General features: G+C 47.5%; 1 protein-coding gene across 2 annotated transcripts in view; it reads right to left on the bottom strand.

The window, feature by feature from the left end:
• LOC119382926 (sodium-dependent dopamine transporter) overlaps positions 1-19,503 on the bottom strand; it is a 116,028-nt gene that overhangs the window by 62,035 nt on the left and 34,490 nt on the right. Inside the window, exon 2 of one of the 2 annotated variants that reach the window (XM_037650844.2) lies at positions 12,759-12,971. In XM_037650844.2, coding sequence (XP_037506772.1) covers positions 12,759-12,839 — 81 coding nt within the window. In that variant the 5' untranslated portion in view covers positions 12,840-12,971. Of the gene's footprint in view, positions 1-12,758; positions 12,972-13,051; positions 13,284-19,503 lie in introns of those variants that run through there. The other variant, XM_037650843.2, reaches the window with a different exon arrangement.

Raw genomic sequence — 19,503 nt, 5'->3', positions numbered from 1 at the left:
GCCACCGCCTATGCGAATTTCTTAAGGGGCGCCGTTGCCGCGATGGGAATGACGGTATATGTGTCTGCGAGGCTTGTGTTGGCTGGTGTTAAGCGAGGCTTCGGCTAAAAAGCGGATACGACTGCGCAAATAAAGCTTCTTTGAAAGAAAGCTTTTATAAAAAATTGGGGGACCCTTAAGCTTCGCCTTTAAGAGTTGAACGCGATAGCGAAATCCGGCCCCTAGTGCGCACTTCAACCACTAAGTGCATACTTATTAATGTGTATTGTTGCACATACACACGCACGCACGCGCGCGAATTTTACAGGCTTTCGATCTAAAGCAAGAGTCGCATGGCCTCCAAGGTATACGCCGCGCTCCGGCCCTCTCGGAAGCCATGAAAAGGCGAGACATATTTCTCACAATGCCTCACAGATGGCAGCACATTATCTAGCGTTTGCTGCGTTGGCTTGATATGTTTTCCTCTAGATGGACATAGTTGTCCATTTTTAGAGCTGTTTGAAAGTTCGTGTGTGTATTTAGCGGCGATGGCTGCACTATCCCGGCGTTTTTCGACGTAGTTTGATGGCCTCGCGAATGCGCCTACCGTATGGGCTCGTTTTCGTCGTGACACCTGCCGAACAAAACGCGTCGAGACTCCTTTCACTACATGACATTTATGTAGTGTTTTTGTCCGAAGCAGCTGCAAGCAACATCGTGGCTTTGTGGTAAGACACCTGCTTGCCACGCGAACGGCCCGGGTTCGATCCTCATTGGGACCGAAGATTTTATCGTTTATTTTATTTGCTACTTTCTCGATTTTTCGCTCACGGATGATTTTTCGCTCACAACCAACGGTGCCGACGCCGACAGCGGAATTTCTGCGACACGAGCTCTCTAACGCTACCGCGTTAAAAAATGAATCTCATGCACGCGTATTATATTCTAGAATAAAAATCCACCCACCTGTAAGGCATAAACAAACAACGAAAGAAAGAAACAGACGACAAACAGTCGCAGATGAACGCTGGCTTTGTGTTCCGCCTTCCAAGTTTAGCGAGCGTTCGTTACTTTTTACGCTTCGCAACATTGTACACAACGCATAGGTTTACAAAGTTAAATAAAACTCGCTTCTGTGCAATGATAAAACAGAAATAGCTTGCTACGAGCTCCTTCAGTGCGCAGTCAACTATTTTGATGCAAGGAACGCGTCGAAGCCCGACGCGTCTTCGAGGTCCGGGCTCTTCGTGAACGATACCAATCCGAGTCAAGTCCGGAGCTCACATATCCCCGTATTCCCATGCGTGCAACAGCTCACAACGCCAGTTTTCCCTCTAGGTAATTGTAAGAAGCTCTATGATGGGAGCAATGCGTGCTCGCAAGAATAGCCAAACTCTCCCAGTAACTCGAAAATATACCACAATCGGCGCCACTGTACAACCTTTGCAGTCCGCTCGGCCGAGCTACTATCGCGCTCATACTGAGCTCGATAGTACGTGCACGAGATGTGGACACATAGTACAGATGTTGTGTACGGTAACTTAGCGCATTATTTTGCGCTAAATGACATTTTGGTGATGGACAAACTAGGGCCCGTATTCTCAAACGATCGCAAAAAGCGATAGTATCGCGTTTGGTGACGTAGAATTTGATGCGTTCAATAATAAAAAAAAACACTTGCATGTGACGTCATTGTTGCAACTGGCCGTTGGTAGTACGAATGTCTCACAATACAGGAGTGAGCGCACCGTGCGAGAGCAGAGCAACCCGAGTGCGGCGTTTTCGAGCGTGTGCTGCTGCTTCTACGCAGTGGCCAGGCTTGGCTGGCTTGGCTGTGGCTACTTGAAATATGGGACGCGTTGAAAGTGCTTTCAACGTTTTTTTGTGCGATTGTTTAATGCACAGTATAATATTTAAAGAATGAAACTTTGCGTGAAATGTATTTTCGTTGAGAGTTTAACACGGCGTACTCGGAGAGTTCAGCTGTAGCGTGCCGCCGCAGCGACATCGTCTCAAGATCTCAGCATGTTGCCGGCTCGCGATAAGCCACGCGAGCAACGCACGCTTGATGTTCCTGGGACGTTCAAACCACGAAAAAACACGCGCTGGCAAAGAACGAGTGCTGATGACACCCCAAGGTAATGCTCGATGAAAGCTTCAGCGTAAAAAATGCTGCGTATATCCACCGAGGATTGAATACTAGAAGCTACCACCTACGTCACTGAAATGCTAGACTTCACCACGAGCCGACGGTTAACGGTGCCTTCGTTTATTGCAAATATGTCGAGAGCACCGTCGAGCAGCATGACGCAAAATTGACGTCGGCGGAATTACCAGATGGCGCCCTAACTTTTCCGGTTTGCTCAATGGCCAATCAGCGCGCACCAAAGGCGATACTTTTGCGATTGTCGCCTTTTGAGAATACGGGCCTAGATCAGCAGCAAGAACTGTTGGTGTTTTGATATCACTAACACTCGCCCTTTGTGACATGGAAACAATGCGTGTAGATAAAAGCGCAAGTCTATGGTCAGTTGTACAGTAACGATCACCGCTTCGATTACGTACTCAGAAATCGCAATATCCGCACTTATGTGTCGATGCATTCGTTGCGCAAGGAGGAGGAAACACACGTACCATGCGAGGTGGTTGTGAAATCTTATCTCTACACTGGATGTGTTCTACTACGCGGAGCTCTATAGTGTGGAATTGTTTATTCGCGACAAAAAAAAAAAGTGCGCGCGTGTGATTTCGGCGGAGAGATGAGAGATGTTACACAAAGTGAAACGCTCTACCGTACGAAAGAGATGATAAAAACCACTTCTCGATACGAGCTTCCAAGATAACACCTCTCTCGCTTCGCCTCTTTGCTCAGAAGCTGGTGCTCCTGCGCAACAACCGCGGCTCTTCTACAGCAACAATCATTTTATCGATATAGCCTCCACCCCTATCAGTGTTTCTCTCCAGACTCTCCGATAACTTTTTTTATTCGTCATATTCGATCGGAAACGAATATTGCACAATGCGAATCGATTAACAAAGGCTACACGATTGCTATACGAAACTTCGAATATTCGATCCCGATGACTGACTGTTCATATCCGCTTCAGTCTACGTGGAAAAGTATCCATACATACGATAATATATAATCTGGATTCTGTACTCAAGCGCTTGATGCCTCCCCGTATGATTCGAGAATACAGCAATGCATTCTCCAGACTAAGGCTATTAGAAGGATCCCATTCATATGAGTCAACTTCACGAATAGGATACGAACAGCGAGTCGTAAAGTAATTATAATAAAGTGACAGTAGGAGTGAACATGCAAGAAGTCCCCCGTTAGTAATCAAGTAGTGTACATTGGAGCAGAGCGGGATGACTGTATATGAATTTTTAGATACACGTGCGCTGACGTGTCTCGTGCACTGTACTCACATTCTGTCACACGACGTTCTTATCGTTCAGTTCAGAAACGCTGTGCATTCTTTCGCATAGCGCACACACACAATTCAGCCTGTGTGCTCTTCGAGATCTTCTACGTCATATCATGAACCCGTAGAAGAGCAGAGTACTCACATTTACACATGGAAAAGGTGAGGAGAGACAGCGCGGCTTCACCTCCAGACCACGTGTTTCGACGACAATTGTTCGAGACGTTTGCCATGACGTCGCGAGTTTGCGCGACTCATACCTTCGGTCTTCTCCTTCTGCGCTAGCAATCATACCCCACTCTTCTCTTTCGCAATCCTACCCCACTCGCGAATCACAGTTGAGATTCCCTGTGCTCTGCAAGCATCACCTTCGAGAAGCACCCGCACTTTAAGAAGGATTAACCGTCTGCTCATCGCAACAGCCCGTAGATAACTACGTGAATGTCACTCGCTCTTATAACTATTACAGAGGTACATCACTGTAGGTAGCGCTAAACTTTACTAGAGACAGATAAAAGAAGGACAAGCCACAAGAGGTTGTCCTTACTAATGTTTCGCGCTGCCTACAATGATGGATCATTACCAACTAGCCCGATGAAACTGTCTGTTAAGATACATTACGGAGATGCACCACCAGGACAAACGGTAGCCGCCGGGATCGTCTCATCTACCCACAGAGCGATGTGGTCGAGTTGCACTTTCATCGTGACGAGCCCTTATCGGGGACGATGTAGAAGCATTCAGAGAAAACCACATAACAAGGGGAGCCGTTCGCTGAAAGCCGGTAGCGAGTTTCGATACGGGTCCCACCGGGCTTTCAACGCGCGCCGCCGCCACTATGTCAACACCGGACCACCGCGCCTCTCCAACATCATCCGCACTCTCAGTCGCGTTATCGCCCGATAACGCACGTGCGAGCGTCCGCTGCTCGGGTCACTCAGGTTTTGTAGGATAAAACAGCCTATTTATTCTTTTGGGCCACCGGGGCGTCAACATAAACAGTGAAGGGCACCGTAAAGCAAGCCGGGCGATCACCGTGACAGACGTCACCGCCCTACATTGACATCTCGCATGACCATTCCTACATTGACCAATCGCGTGTGGCTGGATAGAACGGACCGCCTCCGTCCGTTTTAAGAACGCGTACCAAGTCCCGCCACAGACCTAGATTCTCATTGTCTGTCGTTACAAGGCTCTACCATGTACCATGATTCCTCTAACAGATGTATACAGATGTAACAGATGTCTACAGATGTAACAGTGCGGCCCAGTTGCATACAATTTTGCCAACCCCAACTGTACACCGGCCGCGGATGTTTCCATAAGCTACGGTGTTATTCCGTCCCGATTCCGCTGAGCTTGGGCCGAATATGAAGGCCGATCAGCGGATTGGATAGCCTCGTTCGCATGACCCTGTTTACGCTCATCTTCCGGCGTTAGCCGCACTACTCAACCTTTTTGTCCCGCTCTACGTTGACTTCTAGGGCAAGCCAGTACAGTGATATGTGCACGGGTTTGGGGCATAGCGATCACAGCCGGCATGGCTGCTTGGGTCTTTTGTTCTATGTGTGTCCGGTTCGCGTTATCAAAGACAGCCACCGCGGTGCTTGGAAGGGCACGTCGTTCCACTGAACGCGAGGTGAGCCGAAGCTACGAGAAGAGGGCTTGGCAGAAACATTGTATGTGTTTTAGTTGCAGTGCGGCCCGCTGTAGACGTCTGAGCTAATGTGGGACCATAGGAGCCACCTAGTCGTTGAGTGTGACCCAGATAGCTCAAGACCTTGATGAGTGAAAATTGTACACAATACACGCAGCACGCCAGCCATGGTCACAGGTAAATAAAGAAAGCATAGTACAGTGATCCGGGTGATTTAGAATGATTCAGCGCTCATAATATCCGTCATGCCATTCAGGAGTACGTACATTTCAACTCTGAGAAAGGGAAAATGACATGCACAAGTTCGTAGCACTAAGCCACAAGAAAATCCATACGCATTTCTCAGAATGAAAGCCTCTTAGTCGCCGAAAAATTCGTCCTCATCCGGGGTCGAGCCTGGGACCAATGACTTTTCCGGGGCGGTCGCTCTGCCAGTTGAGCTAACCAAGAATCTCGCAATTGGCAGCGCGATGGCGAATTAATCGACAGCTCAAAGCGCATGGATAGAATGCTGCAAATAGGTTCCGCGGAGTCCCGAAAGGTGGCGGAAGGGTTAAGGAGGTTGCACATTTCAACTCTATTCACGCTATTAGCGTTATCGCTATCCTGTGAACCATAGAACACCACAAATCATCATTATGTTCTACATGTGCAACTAAACAGAATTGTTGCAGAGTTCATTTACCTTTAGCTGAGTGCTGGACATCGATGAACGACGCTTGAACCAAGAGAACATCTTCAACACATCTATTATAGGTGCAATAGATCAGGCCACCTGAAAGACCATAATACTCGACCGAGGGGATACGACGAGCAATGATTGAATAAAAAACAAGGCCAGCACTGCTTATCGATGCAATCCAAGTAGGCGCCGTTCTAGCTCGAGTGAGGATGCCTAATGCATAGCGCCTCTGGAACGTTGCATGCACGGTTCGCTGGCGCAAGAAAATAAGGTCGACGCTGGTATGAAAACATCGACTGTACGCGATAAACGGCTGCTTCCTGCATGAAGGAAGTTAGATAGGAAGCAATCTATGCGGCAAGGAAGTACGATGCGTCTGACAACTGGCGAACATCGCTTTGCAAACACGCCTGCCAGGAACCGTTCCGCTGCGCTCCACCAGCCATGCGCGTCACCAGTTAACTAATTGAATAGCCACGACAACGAGTGCGCATAGCCGTCGTTTTGTGCATAAGACCGAAGTGTTAAATCCATAGGTCGGCGAGATTCAGACGAGATAATTAAACTAATATATATATATATATATATATATATATATATATATATATATATATATATATATATATATATATATATATATATATATATATATATATATATATATGTGTGTGTGTGTGTGTGTGTGTGTGTGTGTGTGTGTGTGTGTGTGTATTATGTAACAGAGACAATAAAGATTATACAATAATATTTTTCTAATATTTTTCTGTCAGTGGAATGGCCAACAGTGCGGCATGCAACTTATGTGGCTGTGAGATGATTGAGCACATTCTGTGTTACTGCCCATCCTACCAGATTCAACGATGTGCTCTAGAAGCCATGTTCCATCACCTTGATGCAAGACCACTTTCAGAAACAAAGGTCCACGGACCCTGACCTACCGTATCGTACATGCGCAAGGCCACAAAAGCACTATTGTGTTTCTTGAAGTCGACCAGACTTCAAGAACGTTTGTATTCGCGATTTTTCATCGCCATAGTGCGCCAATCTGATACTGTAATTACCTTTATCACGCAAGTTACTTTATTTCAACTCAATTTCGTATAATATACGAAAGAGAACATTCATTCTATGTATAGGTGCGCCTACATTATGCGAATCATCTCCAACAAAATGATCCGTGTGGCGAAAAACTCCCTATGTACTGGCGTTACGATGTAGTACAGATACGATGAAGTCACCTGTACGTACAACTGTACAACGAAGTGTTTTGTGGCACCTTGGTTATAAAGGCGTTTGACTTTGTGTAGACTCGAGTCGATCCCGTTTGTTTAAAGTGAACATCGCTATGCCGCGGTGTGATCGAGTACCTGCATATCCTCCGATTTTACCTTGGCGTCAGTGAAGTTTCACGAGTGACCCTTCATAAAGCGGAAGTTCAGAGGAAGATAAAAGCTTGAATAGACGAAAAATTGCTGATTTAGAGTTATAACGAAATCAAGTCCCGAGGTTCCGGACATCTTCCCGGGTTGACGAATTCTTCATCCCTTCATAAAGCACACTGAAAATGACACTGAAATGTAAGCGTAACGATCTTAAACAACTTTTAAATAGTCATACTGTAATGTCATTACACGCAGCGCTCATTGAGTGCTTCGAATAATTAAAAAGGTGATTTTCTAGCACTTGGGGATAATACCGTGATGTGTGATGCCAGGACACAGCGCAGTAATCTTAGATGTCACGTAACTCGGAAGTCCACTATTGTCAATCGCGTTTGTTTGGCGTGACAGTACATTAACCCTACAGAGCCTGCCTTGCCTGCATTTTTCGTTGTCTGCCTCGTAGAGTTCCAACTTGAATGGCTTCGGGCGTAAGGTTTGTCAGCTCCCATTGTTCAAAGTCCCTACATTTTATCTGTCGACTAAGCCGTAAGCACTTCACAGGTGTGCAATGCAAGAGCAACTGCCAAGTATTCTTTTCTTCGCTCCATTAAGATAAATACTTAAGCGAGAAAAAAAATAACGCTTACGTACGCCGTTGCTTACGATAGATTATTTAATTGATAAGTAGTACACATCCTAGTAGGATATCACGTGCGCCGTGCGGCCAGATGTCGAATTGATATCGGTCGCAGGCGACAGGCCGTTAGATGCGTGGCCGTGGAAGTGCAGTGTCAGCGTAAAGGCAGATAAAGGAGAGAAAAAAAAATAATTCTTTTTCATATTTCTGAAGAGACTTAGGTCGTGGGGTAGGCCTATAGCTTCACACGAGTTTGGCTGTGTTTTTCATCACGCGTACAAATCGACTGGGAAATATGACAGCTGCTCCTCATATTAGAAGTTCCCAACAATGTTAGCTGCCCATGATACAGGTATTCCCGTATTATCAATAATACCAAACACGGATAAATGAAATAAAACAAGGAATTGAACGAAATAAATCAAGTGAATGGGCAGTCTCAGTCAAAATGCGAATAATTAATAACAGCAGCAAAGTGGGGCCTCGATTCGTTGGCGTTTCAGGACGCTAACTTCACCAGCAGCCTCATTAGTACGATTTGAGCAAGGCGAAACAGCTTACGGTGTCCCCAAATACATTTCGCGTACACCTGAGATTTAGGCACGTGCTTAACACAAGGTGTTTAAATTTACTTTAGAATTTTCTTCTATGTCGTCTCTGATTGCTGATTGCTGAGGTGCTTCTTTGGGACGTTAAATAAGATTAGTTCGTCAATCTAAACATTAACAATCTTTCTAAAGCCTGAATATTTCTTGAGTTCTGTTTCCACTTAAGTATAGAATGCTCGCGAGCAACGGTACATTAACAAGAACACGTAAAGAGATATAGGGGGTTTAAGTGAATTGTAAAAGCGGGATAGCTAACCAGTGAAAATAAACAACCACTTTTATACCTCGAACTTGGAGAGGGGAATACAGAGAGATAAAAATAAAAGCAAACACATAGAGAGCGACAAAAAATATACCCGGAAGCACAAGAAAGGAACACAGGCTGCAGTGAAATATCGTAACACTGCAATGGTTGCTTTAGTATTTCTCATTATCTACCTTGCAGGGACGCGCCCAAATGCTCTAGGCAAGTTGTGGGCGTTTGTAGTGTTAAGGTAGTTCACCTATGAACAGAGCTTCGTTAGAAAACTTTGTACGTCAAAAGTAATAAAAGGAAGATCAGACGTTGAGTACTCTTGCGAAAAATAACATCTCGAACTGATTTTGACATCTAACGACGACCAAGATATGAATTGGTCCTCTTCTGCTTTTAACAACCCACGCAACGGTTCACGAACAATATTTCGCGCACTTTATTGGATTTCGTACGGTGGCGGTTATGTGAGAAAATTGCAGTGAAAATGAATAATTTTGAGCACTTTGATGTAAAACTTCTGCCTTGTTTTTATGCGCGTAGAAGGTGTAATAAGGGAGTGAATGATATCCAAGAAGGCTCTGAATAACGACCATTGCCATCGTCTAGGAAAGCGAGATTTAAATCAGTCGAATTCGTACTGAACTTGGGCACAACGCTAAATCACTGGAACGAATTATGCCATGGCTAAGTTCGTAGCGATACAAATTTACGCGACCAGTACTGCGAGGTTCCGCGAGGCAAAGCTTAAACGCTTGGCGCAGCATAACGTAGCTGTAGTATTATCTCGCGGAAATGGCCTATCAGAGCTGTCTCGCGCATATTAAATCAAGGACAGCGCGTCCGAATCACGAGAACGCGAAGAGTAAATAGTCTAATTATAACGTTCTTCATTCCTTAGCCAAACAATTATCGCGACAGCGGAGCATGAAACCGTCCTTACAGCATGATCAATGGATCAACTGAGAAAACGGTGGCTGGCTGGCTGGGTGCGACGTTTGTGGCAAGGAGTTATTATTACGCGGTTATTCCAACGCTGCTGCAGCTTTGGTTAGAGGAGTTTTCCAAGTGTGATTTCCCGTCCACGTGATATGCAGCTGTTCGTCGCAGTTCTGTATTCCACTCCTTTTAGTTGCTTAACAAGTCTGTTGCTTCAGTGCATCCCCAGCTATGATTCGTTTTGTCGTTTTGTCGTTATTTCTTTTTCTGCGCACGCTGAGGAGCTAGAGATCCAGGAAACATGAATATTTCCTTCTTTTGGAGTGTTCCCCTTTGACAGCGCCAGGTACACACTAATGCGAATTCAAAAACTAGCAACGACGGGGAAGTATTGCCTTGACAACATGTGACGCATGCTAATGGCAGACACCAAGTTCACACGCGAACAAGCGAATTAGCGAAGGTATTCTTTCTAATGTTGAGCCAAGAATATTTTACGTCACACCTTACGTGACACACAGAGCACAAAACAACGCTTACAAAAAATGGCTTATGCTATTCAGTTGCATGTCAACAAAACGTTTATTCAAAACACAGAAAGTGAACAAAAAGACATGAGAATACATATGAAGACTTTTGTAATGGAACTCACTTCAAGAAATCGTCTCTAAATCGATGACGTGTTGAAACAAGTTACCCTAAAGCATAGCAACATGCCGATTATCTTTCTTCTTGTAACTGATTGGTCTTCCTTCCGGAAGACCAGTCAGTTAAATTGCATGCTATAACCACGAAGAATAATTGCTGCTGCTGTAGAGGTGCTCAAAGAAAGATCACTTCTTCACCACAAGATAAGCAATGTTTATCTGCTGTACAAGCATACAATGTTTACCAGGCTGCACAAGCATACTTCTAGTCGAAGCACGCGAACGACAAATGGCATGCTAATAATCTTTTTTTCAACTTACGTGGCTTCGTCCCAATGCGCCGGCTATAGTCTGGCCGGCTAAACGTATGGCTTCGTGAAACCTGGCACTTGTGATAATTCACCAGTTCTCCGAGCGAGAAACGAAGCCACTATAGCCAGTAACCCGAGCGCGCACATGTAGAACAAAAGCGATTGTGACGCGAGCCCCTTTCTACGCAGCACAGACTAATCGTACCTTGGCACGTGCCGTGAGCCTCGTCACTTGGCTCACGTTCAATGTGGTTTTCGAGCATTCCGACTTACTTCTCAACCTCCATCCAGGTCATCTGTAAGCCCGGCTAACACTCGAGATATACAAGAGCAGGTGTTCAGAACTAATCTGGCACGACCTGCGCCGATTGCAGAGAAGGAAACTGAACCGCTAAGTCCTGAGTAACGGACGATAGCTTAAAGGCCGTTTCACATGATACAAAACACAGCGATTTTCAGGCGGCGAATTCGCTCGCAGCGAAAAAAACGCCCGATCGCTCTCGCCGCAGCGGTCAGCGGCGAGCGACCAACACGTTGGAAATTTTCCGCTCTGTTGGCAGCGGAGAAGGCGATTTTTTGGTCGGAACCTGTCGAAACTGCGCCGAGCCGTCGAAACCACGCCGACGAATTCGTTTTGGTTATGGCCGCTGTTGCGCACTTTCAAATGAATTGAGATTGGAAAGTGTTTTTAAATGACAAAACAGACATGCTCTTCGCTACCTTTCATGAAAATTTAACAATATCATAACGCACAGACGTTCACATTGCGTTTGAAAAAGTATGCGGTGTCTGCCACAAAGAACCGCGGCAACCAAACCTTCCTCGCCGCGGAATTCGCAGAGCGAAAATCACAGCTCCTTCGCAGCGCATGTGAAACGAAACCGGCGTAAGCGGTGGTTGCGAAGAGAGCGAATAAAGCGAACGCAAGGATTTCTTTTTTTTTTTTTTTTTTTTGCTGCTGCAGTCGCAGAATGTTAAACAGCCTTAACAGTTTTTGCCTCTGAGAACTTCGTAACACATTCTTGCTATTGACGGGCCTGTGTCCAACCAGAGCTTTACAGACGTACGCATTAAAAGCGCTAAAGTGCTTTTTTTGAAGACAGCGGCATTGCTGGCAAATATTAAGGAATTTATGTTCATATTATCTTATGTCACTTATCACATGTATGCCCTACTTATTGTTATGTATTGTTATATAATACGTATTATATGTATGCACTGAAGTTTATGACGTGTTGACTGTTATGCTGCCCATAAGTGCGGATTCGATTCAATGATGACGAGAGACATTATCAGAGACATTCTTAATTGCCTTTAGGACATTTTCTGTTCCGTTAAGATGGTGTTGTCTGATCTGATGTGTGTGTGTGTGTGTGTGTGTGTGTGTGTGTGTGTGTGTGTGTGTGTGTGTGTGTGTGTGTGTGCGCGCGCGCGCGCGCGCGCGCGTATGTGGGCGCGTGCGTGTGTGTGCGTGTGTGCGTGCGTGTGTGTGTGTGCGTGTGTGTGTGTGTGTGTGCGTGTGTGTGTGTGTGCGTGTGTGTGTGTGTGTGTGCGCGCGTGTGTATGTGTTCACATATGTGCGCTTGTGCGTTTATATTCCATGTACTTGTGTTTGTATGTTGTGTTGTATGCTCGATCCATTCAAGAGCTAAGGAGTAGCCTGCGCCTTATTTCTGCGCTAACATCTCATTTTACATCATATCATAAAAGAAAGAAAGAAAGAAAGAAAGAAAGAAAGAAAGAAAGAAAGAAAGAAAGAAAGAAAGAAAGAAAGAAAGAAAGAAAGAAAGAAAGAAAGAAAGAAAGAAAGCTGTATTCACCCACCAATATGGCTCGAGATCGTGTGTGCTTGTCTACACTGGCGGCGAGTCAGCTTCAATGAACGACCATGAAACGCGATATCATCAGTTAGAAAAGAGAAGGCTAGAACTTCTAGGTGTTTGCCAAGGTTTTTTTTTTTTTCTTGTTATGAAACCACCTAGCGGATTTCTGCAGAACTGATTTGCCGCATAGCCAAAGCACGACGACATCCCCTCACAAAACACTCAACAGAAAACTGCCCCCATAGCGGGGCCCTAGATGACCACTGCAGCTGTCCATCACATTTTCTCTAGCGATGTCCGATCTTTCTGGCCCTAAGTGCAATATGCATAAGGTGAGGAAGGTTAGTAAATACGTGGCACGTATTTGGGTAAGTGCAGCAGGCGCTGAGGCTTATGGGGAATGTAAACTTACCTCAATGGTGTAGCTTTCATTGGACAGGTACATCGGCAAGTAACGCCGGTTAGAAAAACCGAGCGTAACCAAGTCCGGCATCTCGACAAAAATTTTGTTGCCAAAAACTCGCCGTCACGTCTCAGCCCAGCACCGGCCGCACTTCTTGCTCCATAGGACTGGCCACACTTTTCGCCACACCTCCTTCACCTCCTTCTCCTCCACCACGACCACCTATGTCCGCCCGACCACCACGGGTAGGACGGAAGGAAAGAAAAAAAAGAAAGACCAGCAAAGCGTGAGGCAGCACTCACCCCCAGGTTTTTGATGACAGCCGTGCTAAAGCGCCTCGCGGCCAGGAGCATGGGATTCGAAGATGTCCCGACCGCGGTGCTGAAACGCCTCGCTGCCTGCAACATGGCTGTTCCTGGCTTTCTGGACTGCCGGCGGACAGTCTCTTCCGGGAGTACAGTTTAGATTTCTTTTTTCTCAAACAGGAAAGAGAAAACGAGGGCGACTCGGGAGGGGAGACGACAGGAGACTCAAAGGTGGTCGACGGCACAACACCGAAGGATGCCGGAACACCACACACACACACACACTCTCTCGTCTTGGCAGACTCGAAGAGCGCGATCAACCACCACGGGAGGACGCGATCTTGGCTCCACCAGAGCACGGCGGATGTGCTGCGCGGATGCGAGCTGCGTTCACGTGCGTACGACTACGTGCGTGCGTGCATTTGCGAGCGCGCGCGCGCGTAAGCCAGAGCCGAGTTTCATTCGCATTAAGAGTGGCGCCGCTTTCGGTGTTGGCGAAGGCGAGGGCTGGTATAGGTAGGACGCTACAGATTGAGGGAGGAGGAAGCGAGTACGTGTTGCCTCTCCTTAGGTGTGGCTGCGTACACACACAGACACAATTGCGTCCTTTCCAAAAGACGCCGCCGTGCGGCTGAGAGAGAGAGAGAGAATGAGATTATAACGTCTGTTGGTTCGTTACGTTTGTATTATTCTTTCTTTTCTTTCTCTCTTGTTCTGGAGGACCGTAGATAGGGACAGGAGTGCACTTTCCGCCAGGCGCCGATAGCGGACTAGAGGTGTCCATCAACGACAGTGGCAGCACAACGAATGGAATGCAACGGCGCGAAGAGATACGAAAGGAGCGTGAGGGCGGGGATCTGGGAAGGGCGACTACGCGCAGGATCGTATCTGTTCGCTCCAGCGTAGCGAACACGTGAAGCACACAAGCAACACAACTACAGTAGGGAGGTTTAGAAATAGCGGTAGCAAACGGCTTTGCGTATAACCTAGAAGTTCTTTGTACGCATTTGCGTTGTTTTGAATGCCTAACAGCCATAATTTAACCCTGCGTCATGTATTTCTAAAACTCCCTAATAACTACAGACACAAAGGTTCAGTTTCTAAGTTTGCATCTACAAAAACAGACAGGGAGTGGAGCAGGCATCGACACACTAACACATCACACATCAAGGCACCAAAGCGCAAAAAGCAGCCACAAAGGCTAATGCTAGGTTTTGTCGTAGCCAGTAGATCGATCTGACAGAAGTGAAGATAGAGAGTAGGCACGCGGAGAAACTGCGTTCATAATAAGAACATAACAAATTCATGGTTAGATTGAAACATGGAATTATAAAAAGTTTCATCAGGAGCTCCGGCGCTACGATAAACGGTAACACGCCAGCAGCTTTCTAAATGAAAAACGCAAGAGCTATTACGAGAGACTGCGGAATTATAGTCTTGTTTTAAACATAAACAACGCGTGCATCAAGACGACGACGTACGTGGTCATCTCGCCAGTAACAAAAAGACAAAAAAGGCTCTTCTAAACGAACAACAATATTCCAAAATTCAAATTTTCGGAAACAACACGGCAGTACGGGCTATAGCTGGTCTCTGCAGAAATATAAGCCTTTCACTATTCGCTGCATTAAAGTGAGCCACTGAACTTTAGTTCTTTCATCAGACTTGCAGCACACAGACGAAGTGGCTACTGCAACGTGTAGCAAGCAAATCGTGACACAAATCGCAGCTGGAGTTCCTTAAACAGAAGCTGCGAAGGTCTGTCCATGAACATTACCGCAGGTACATCTTGTTTACGGAGAAGTCACGGAAAGAGGAAGCCCCGTGAGGTGAGTACAGGGGTAACGTGTAAGTTTTTGCAGCTTTTTTTGCAATTATAACATTCTTACAAACGTCGTATTCTATATTGGCGTCCACATCCATAATGCTCGCGTGAAATGGTTAACGGCTGTGTTTTTGTGTAACAAGGCCTTCGTCATTCTTCGTTTGCAGGAACCGCAAGTATGTGATAGGTATCAAGAGCTTTGCACGAACTTTTGCGGCAGAGCAGGATTAGAAAATTCTTGATGAATTGATCCTTTGCGTGCTTGCAAAAAGGACAAGTCGAGTCAATGGCAGTTTCTCGGACATACGACCTGAGGTTCGCTAATAATACCAAAATCTAGCCGGGGCCTTTTAGAATTTTTTGTAGAAGATCGTTAAGCTTCCGAAGCTCACGACGGTACTTCGGTACTAACTCGTCCGAATCCCAGAAGCAGATGTCAGTGAACTGACCACGCTGTGTGCTGCACATTGCATAAACCTGAAGCCAAATATTTAACACAAGGTCTTTTGACTCCTTGAATAACGCAGCTTACACGCCGCACCAAGGCTCAAAGTAGCAGTGCGGCAGTGTCGTTCCTAAATGGATGCTATCCTGCACAGCCGTCGCTGCTGATAAAACCGATACCATACCTTTGTCAAATATAACGTATCCAGAATAAGTGAGATGGATTCCTTATCGTTACAAACAGAGCCTTGCCCTGGAAAGGGGCCGAATTAGAGCACTGCACGGGCCTGATTTTTCGGCCCGGGCCCGCTTTATGAAGCCCAAGCCTAGCCCGGGCCCATGGTTCCAAGCCCAGCCCCGGCCCGGGGCCGGGCGTACATGACCGAACCCAGCCCGAGCCCGGCCCGGGCGTTTATTGCTAAATTATAAGTGTTCGCTTTACAGAACGCTTGTGACTACCGATCCGATAGTTTCTTAATATTTCTGCCTTCACCGCTGGATATCCGCCTCGTTTCTGGCGCCGATGCAAGTATAGACGCCCCCGGGCCCTGCCGAGGATGGCAGCGACAGCGGCGGCAGTCTCCAGGAAGCGCAGTGGGCTCCATAGCGCTACGGACAGCGACGAAACCAGTGTCTACTCGCTCAGCAGTGAGGACTGGTCCGATGACGACTTTCAGCTCGTACGACGCAGGAAGGCGAAGCGAAGAAACACCGGGTCCCCCCTGTCTTCAGGCAAGTCAACTCTGAAATCTACTCGGAAGACCGCAGTCAGTACGATTATTTTCGTACCAGAACTCGCTACCGACAACATGAGACAACTCAACAGACAGTCGGTCTCGGTGCTTCTCGAAGCGGCGGTGCCAAATGAAGTAACGGACGTGAGAGTCAACTCACGAAAAAATGTCCTGGCTGTCGACGTTGCACATGAGACTGCACTGAGCACATTGAGTAAAATAACGGAACTTGATGGCATAAAAGTTCGCTCCTACATCCCACTGGGCAGTGGTACCACTACTGGTGTCATCTACGACGTGGACGTCTCTGTTTCCAGCACATACTTGCCAAGTCTGGTGAAACCAGCAGTAGATATCATCCCTATAATACATATGTCGCGCATGGGCTCATCTCGCTGTTTAAAACTAACATTCAAGGGTGAATCTCTGCCCCCGCATGTCAAGGTAGGCCACTTTCGGCATCCTGTACGACCGTTCATTCCAAGGCCACTCCAATGCCGCAAATGTAGGAGGTTTGTACACGTGAGCGCCGTGTGTCAGAGCACGATTATTTGTTCGCGCTGCGCCGAACCGCACGCTGCAGACTCCTGTGATGTCACGATCCTCAAGTGACGCAATTGCCTCGGGTCCCATGACGCTTCGTCAAACGAGTGCCCCAAGAAACAGAAGGAAAACGCGATCCTAAAGCAGATGGTACGAGACCGCTCGTCTCGTCGGGAAGCTGTTGCTGTCGTCACAAAGCGACGCTCCCGACGCCGTAGAGGTCAAGGAACTCTGTGAAGCGCAGTTCACAGGTGACACCTCATACTCTGCTTCCTAGACTAGACACGCCCGAGTCGATTTCTGAGGACAAGACCGCACCAGAGCACATGGACACTGAAGCATGGGCGGCATTGCCAAAGCCGCAGCCAGAGCCACAGCCAGAACCACAGCCGCAGCCAAAGCCACAGCACCATACACAGCGACTCCAATGGTCGCAGCAAACACAGACCGAGTCAACAACAGCGCTGGTTCCCCACGACTTGCCGGAGAAAGAAAAGGACATTGCTGCGATGCTTCGCTCTCTTCTGAACACCATATTCATGCTCTTGAATAAGCTAAACACTCCCTCAGCCCGAACTGCCCTGCAAGTGCTGGAAATTCTCGATCCAGTGTTTTCAGCGCTGCAGTAATCACAACTGCTCGCCCACGGCCCTCTCAAATGCCGCGATTCCCCAGTGGTATTTCAGAACGCTGATGTCATGTAGGTCAGAGAAGCTCCAGCCTCAGTGACTGACTGTACCCCCCTTTGCACGTGCAGTGCTGTCCTTCTCTCTCTATCTCTTCCTCTTTCTGTTCCCCGTTCCCTTATCCCCAGTGCAGGGTAGCAAACCGGGCGTTCGTCTAGTTAACCTCCCTGCCTTTCCTCTTCTCTTTCTCTCTTTCTCTCTCTCTATCCAGGGCGCGCGTGTTCATGACCAGGCCCAGCCCAGGTCCGCTAGAGGATATTAGTTGTTGATGATGATTATTAATGATGCCTTGCGTTTTGTAGCGGGCGATCGGACAGAAAATGCGGTGTGTACATTCGTCGAAATGTTGTTCTGCCCGCGGTGGTAGCCCAGTGGTTAGGCTGTTTCGCTGTTAAGTCCTACGACGCGGGTGCGATTCCCGTGGCCCCGGCGGCCGCATTTTGATGGGGGTGAAATGCAAGAACACCCGTGTACTTATCTTTAGGTGCACGTTAAGCTGTCTTCACACGACGGACGAAATCGCGATTCGAGCCTGCGGATTGCGTACTCCGTCACCATACGTCAGCCGTTCCCGCGTCCCCGTTTCGGTCCGCGCGGAGCGATTCGTGAAACGACGGAGGCCCAAATCACAGTTGGTATCCTCGGGGAGCAATGCCGAAATCCTCACTTGTAGCGTGAATTCTCCACTGTCGTGTGAATGCTGGCTGCGGAGAGATCCGAATCACGTCACGTGTCACGTGACTGATCCGTCAGCGATCACGTCCGTCGTGGGAATACAACTTTAGAGAACTCCAGGTGATCGAAATTAATCCGATCCCCACTACGGCGTGCCTCGTAATCATATCGTGGTTTTGGCACGTAATACCAAGGAATATAAATGAAATGTACCGTATGTGTCAACCTCAAATAAAAGACCGAGAGCTTTATTCCTCCCATGGGAACAACCGTGATCTGACTCATTATTAGTGCTCTCATATCTACGGTGGTGCACATGTATTTACTTACTTTGCTCGTACGATTTTGTCCTATCAGGCCATCTAGCATACGAATACATACACACAAACACAAACACACACGCACACAAACACGCACACACGCACGCACACACACACACACACACACACACACACACACACACACACACACACACACACACACACACACACACACACACACACACACACACACACACACACACACACACACACACACACACACACACACACACAGGTGAATTCATGAGCATACAGTACACAATAAATCAGCAGTATAGATATATCCATACTGGTGAAAAAATTGAACTTCAACTGTTTTTCTATTTCCTTTGCTAAGCTTTACTAAGAGCCAGCTCTTTGCACGTGTCACTTCAACTTGGCACAGAATGCCTTAGACCACGCCATGCATAACGTTCGCTTGTGCTCGAAGGACCGACTTAGGCCTTTTAATGAGCGGGCCCGGCCCGAAGCCTCAAGCGCGGGCCCGACCCAAGCCCGCGGTTTCAAGCTCAGGCCCGGCCCAGGCCCGCACTTTCAAGCCCGAGCCCAGCCCGGGCCTGCCGGAAAACGCTTCGGACGGCCCGAACCGCCCCGAGGAGCGGGCCAGGCCGTCCGAGCACTGCACGGGCCGTCCCGCGAGCCGGGCCCGTGCAGTGCTCTAGGCCGAATTCTAAGAAATGTTTCTCTCTTTTTAGACATTTCTCTCCTCTTCCAGGAACGCCTATCAAGGCGATATAGCGTTCACGAACCCATGTCGCGGAAAATGCAGTGTCGGCGTCGGCGGCATTGTCCGTGAGCGAAAAATTTTCAATGGATGTCAATAATAAAAATCAGTGTTTGAGTCGGAATTTAACCCAGGTATTCTGCGCAGCAGCGACGTATTATACCATGTAGCCACGCCAGTGTTTGAAATTGATTCCGTAAAAGACCGTATGAGTCGTCACGTCGGGCGAGGAGTCATGTTAACGGATGTAACGTTCCCTGTCAGAAGCGTGTATATATAGACTCGTCCAAGGCGTCACACCATGCGAATAGCGCGCCGAGTTGGTGCTTGACCAGAGCTAACTCATTACAAAGGGATCAGCTATAATTTATCATTGTCATCATCACGATCATCAGTCACAGCATCAACGACGTGTGCAGCAGCGTAGGTGCTCGTAATTTCTTACAGGCGCGTATATATGGGTACGTCGCAACTGTGACTACAGTAGGTACACTCTTG

Source organism: Rhipicephalus sanguineus, chromosome 2, assembly GCF_013339695.2.
Source record: "Rhipicephalus sanguineus isolate Rsan-2018 chromosome 2, BIME_Rsan_1.4, whole genome shotgun sequence".
Lineage (NCBI taxonomy): Eukaryota > Metazoa > Arthropoda > Arachnida > Ixodida > Ixodidae > Rhipicephalus > Rhipicephalus sanguineus.
This window is presented reverse-complemented; position numbering and strand designations above follow the sequence as displayed.